The sequence below is a fragment of the Cyprinodon variegatus genome, unplaced genomic scaffold (genome assembly GCF_000732505.1).
Source record: "Cyprinodon variegatus isolate N-32 unplaced genomic scaffold, C_variegatus-1.0 Scaffold298, whole genome shotgun sequence".
In the NCBI taxonomy this organism is placed as follows: Eukaryota; Metazoa; Chordata; class Actinopteri; order Cyprinodontiformes; family Cyprinodontidae; genus Cyprinodon; species Cyprinodon variegatus.
In genome coordinates, this window is record NW_015150751.1 from 869162 (window position 1) to 871132 (window position 1971).

The 1971-nt window shown below is 38.0% G+C and overlaps 1 protein-coding gene across 1 annotated transcript in view; it reads left to right on the forward strand.

Moving 5' to 3' along the window:
• dmtf1 (cyclin D binding myb-like transcription factor 1) overlaps positions 1-1971 on the forward strand; it is a 16891-nt gene that overhangs the window by 3716 nt on the left and 11204 nt on the right. Inside the window, exons 3-4 of the mRNA XM_015383922.1 lie at positions 1550-1633; positions 1820-1914. Coding sequence (XP_015239408.1) covers positions 1550-1633; positions 1820-1914 — 179 coding nt within the window. The remainder of the gene's footprint in view (positions 1-1549; positions 1634-1819; positions 1915-1971) is intronic.

Sequence of the window (1971 nt, forward strand, 5' to 3'; positions counted from 1 at the left end):
ATAATTTTTAACTGTCTCATTTAAAATAACAGCGTGTTCTCATTCTCTCCCCTTCTGCTCCTCCAGTCTCTGTGTGTCTTTGCACTGATGCCACGTTCTTCTTCTTCATGTATTTTTTTATTTATTTTTTTTGCTAGATGGCAAACAGCTAATATTGCATTTATGTCACCAGTTTCAAGATTTCCGCGGGTCATTAAAATTCATTAAAAGTCATTAAATAATTAGTCTTTTTTAATTAAGGCCTTAATTGACATTAGAATTAATTTATTGTTATCATGGCATTTGAAAAAAGTTTTGCCTGCTATATATTCGTCTATATACATATCTATATAGATATATGTGTGAGAGTCATGGGTTCTTGTTGATGGTATTAAAAAGCATTAAATTGGAGTTACTCATTTCTGTATAAACCCTTAATTTCTATAGAGTGTGGAACTAAATTTCTAGGTTATACGTAATTTTTCTTTACTGGTTTTTGTTAAAAAGTCTCTTTAAAACTCTTTAAATCCCCACGTTTCTTCCCCCCTGCTATCCCATCTCTCTGCGCTGCTTTGACAGACAACCAAAGAAAAAAAGAAATAATTGTAGGTATTCAGAATCTCCTGCAGCTGGATGACATGAGGCGTGCAAATTAGGCGATGACATCATCCAGCGCCTTTTGGGACAGCCAATAGCGACTTTTTTTGCTGAGGAATTGACATCACTGCTCATTATTACCTCCAAACTTTTAGGGAAATGGGATTTAAAGAGGCGTGGTCACAGTATGCCCATAGAAAAAGGATTTAAGACCATTTAATCCTGATAAATTAAGGTTTTATACGTTCTAATTGTGTTTAGATGCTCCTTTTCTAGCATCAGTAACTCAGATCTTAACGCCTCGGCAGCTCCATCTCCTCTACAATGAACATCCGGCGCCATTCCAGTCCTTTACCTCTTGGAATCTAATATTTTATTTCTGTTTCTTCACGCTGAACCATCAAGGTTTCTTCATTGTTTTTACACCTCTGCTGGAAGGAGCGTACAAGATGAACCCTCTGCTTCCTTATTTATCTTCTGTGCACATGCACTGTTGTTATAGTGAATTTACAAAAAAGGTTTTTATTTACAAGCAAAAGAAAAACAAATAATAAGCCAGCAGGAATCGGGGCAGGTATCCATGTCGGTGGCGATTAAGTTAAAAATATGAAAATGTGACTGTGCTCTGTTGAACAGGAATGATTTTTGTTTAGTCTGTCGTTGGTTTGAGGCTGAACTGTTTCATGAAAGCAGAACAGATTTTAGCCTCACAGGCAACATTTTCTGAATTATTAGCTCTGCTGTAAAAGCCCAGAGCTCCCCCTCCCCCTATATTAATCAAAATGAAGCTCAGAGAAGCAGAAATGTGATAAAAGCAGAAAGAAAGGTTGAAGTTAATCTGTTCCTGCACTCTGATGAGTTTAGAGATTCTTCCTGTTCGGCTGCAGAAGAAGCTCTGATTCTAGTGAACATAAGAAGAAGAGTAGAGAACTGAAGCCTGATAAAAAATAAAACTGGATCTTCTTGTTTGCAGACGCTGAGTCGGAGCCTCTGAACAAGAAGATGCGAGTGTCTTCTGAAGACAGTCTGGAGACGCCGCAGTTCTCCGTCGTCACCAGTAAGACGTTTGTTTTTGTTTTTTTTTATGTTGGTGCTTCTTTACAGAAAGAATTCAGGATTTTAATTCTAAACATAAAGTTTTTTTAAACATCAGCATCAATCGTTTCATTTTTTTTCAACCTTTACGATTTTCAACCTGATGCAAACGTTTTTAAAAAGCCTTTTTTTTTTATTTCTCCGTTAGTGTCTGAGAGCGACGACAGCTTCGAGGTGACGATGACGGCCACGGCAGAGGGCGACCTCCCCGAGGAAGGGGTCACCGAGATCGAGGTAGATGTGGTAGATATGCTGCATTCAGAGTATAAAAAACTAGGGATGCACGATATAATGGGCCCC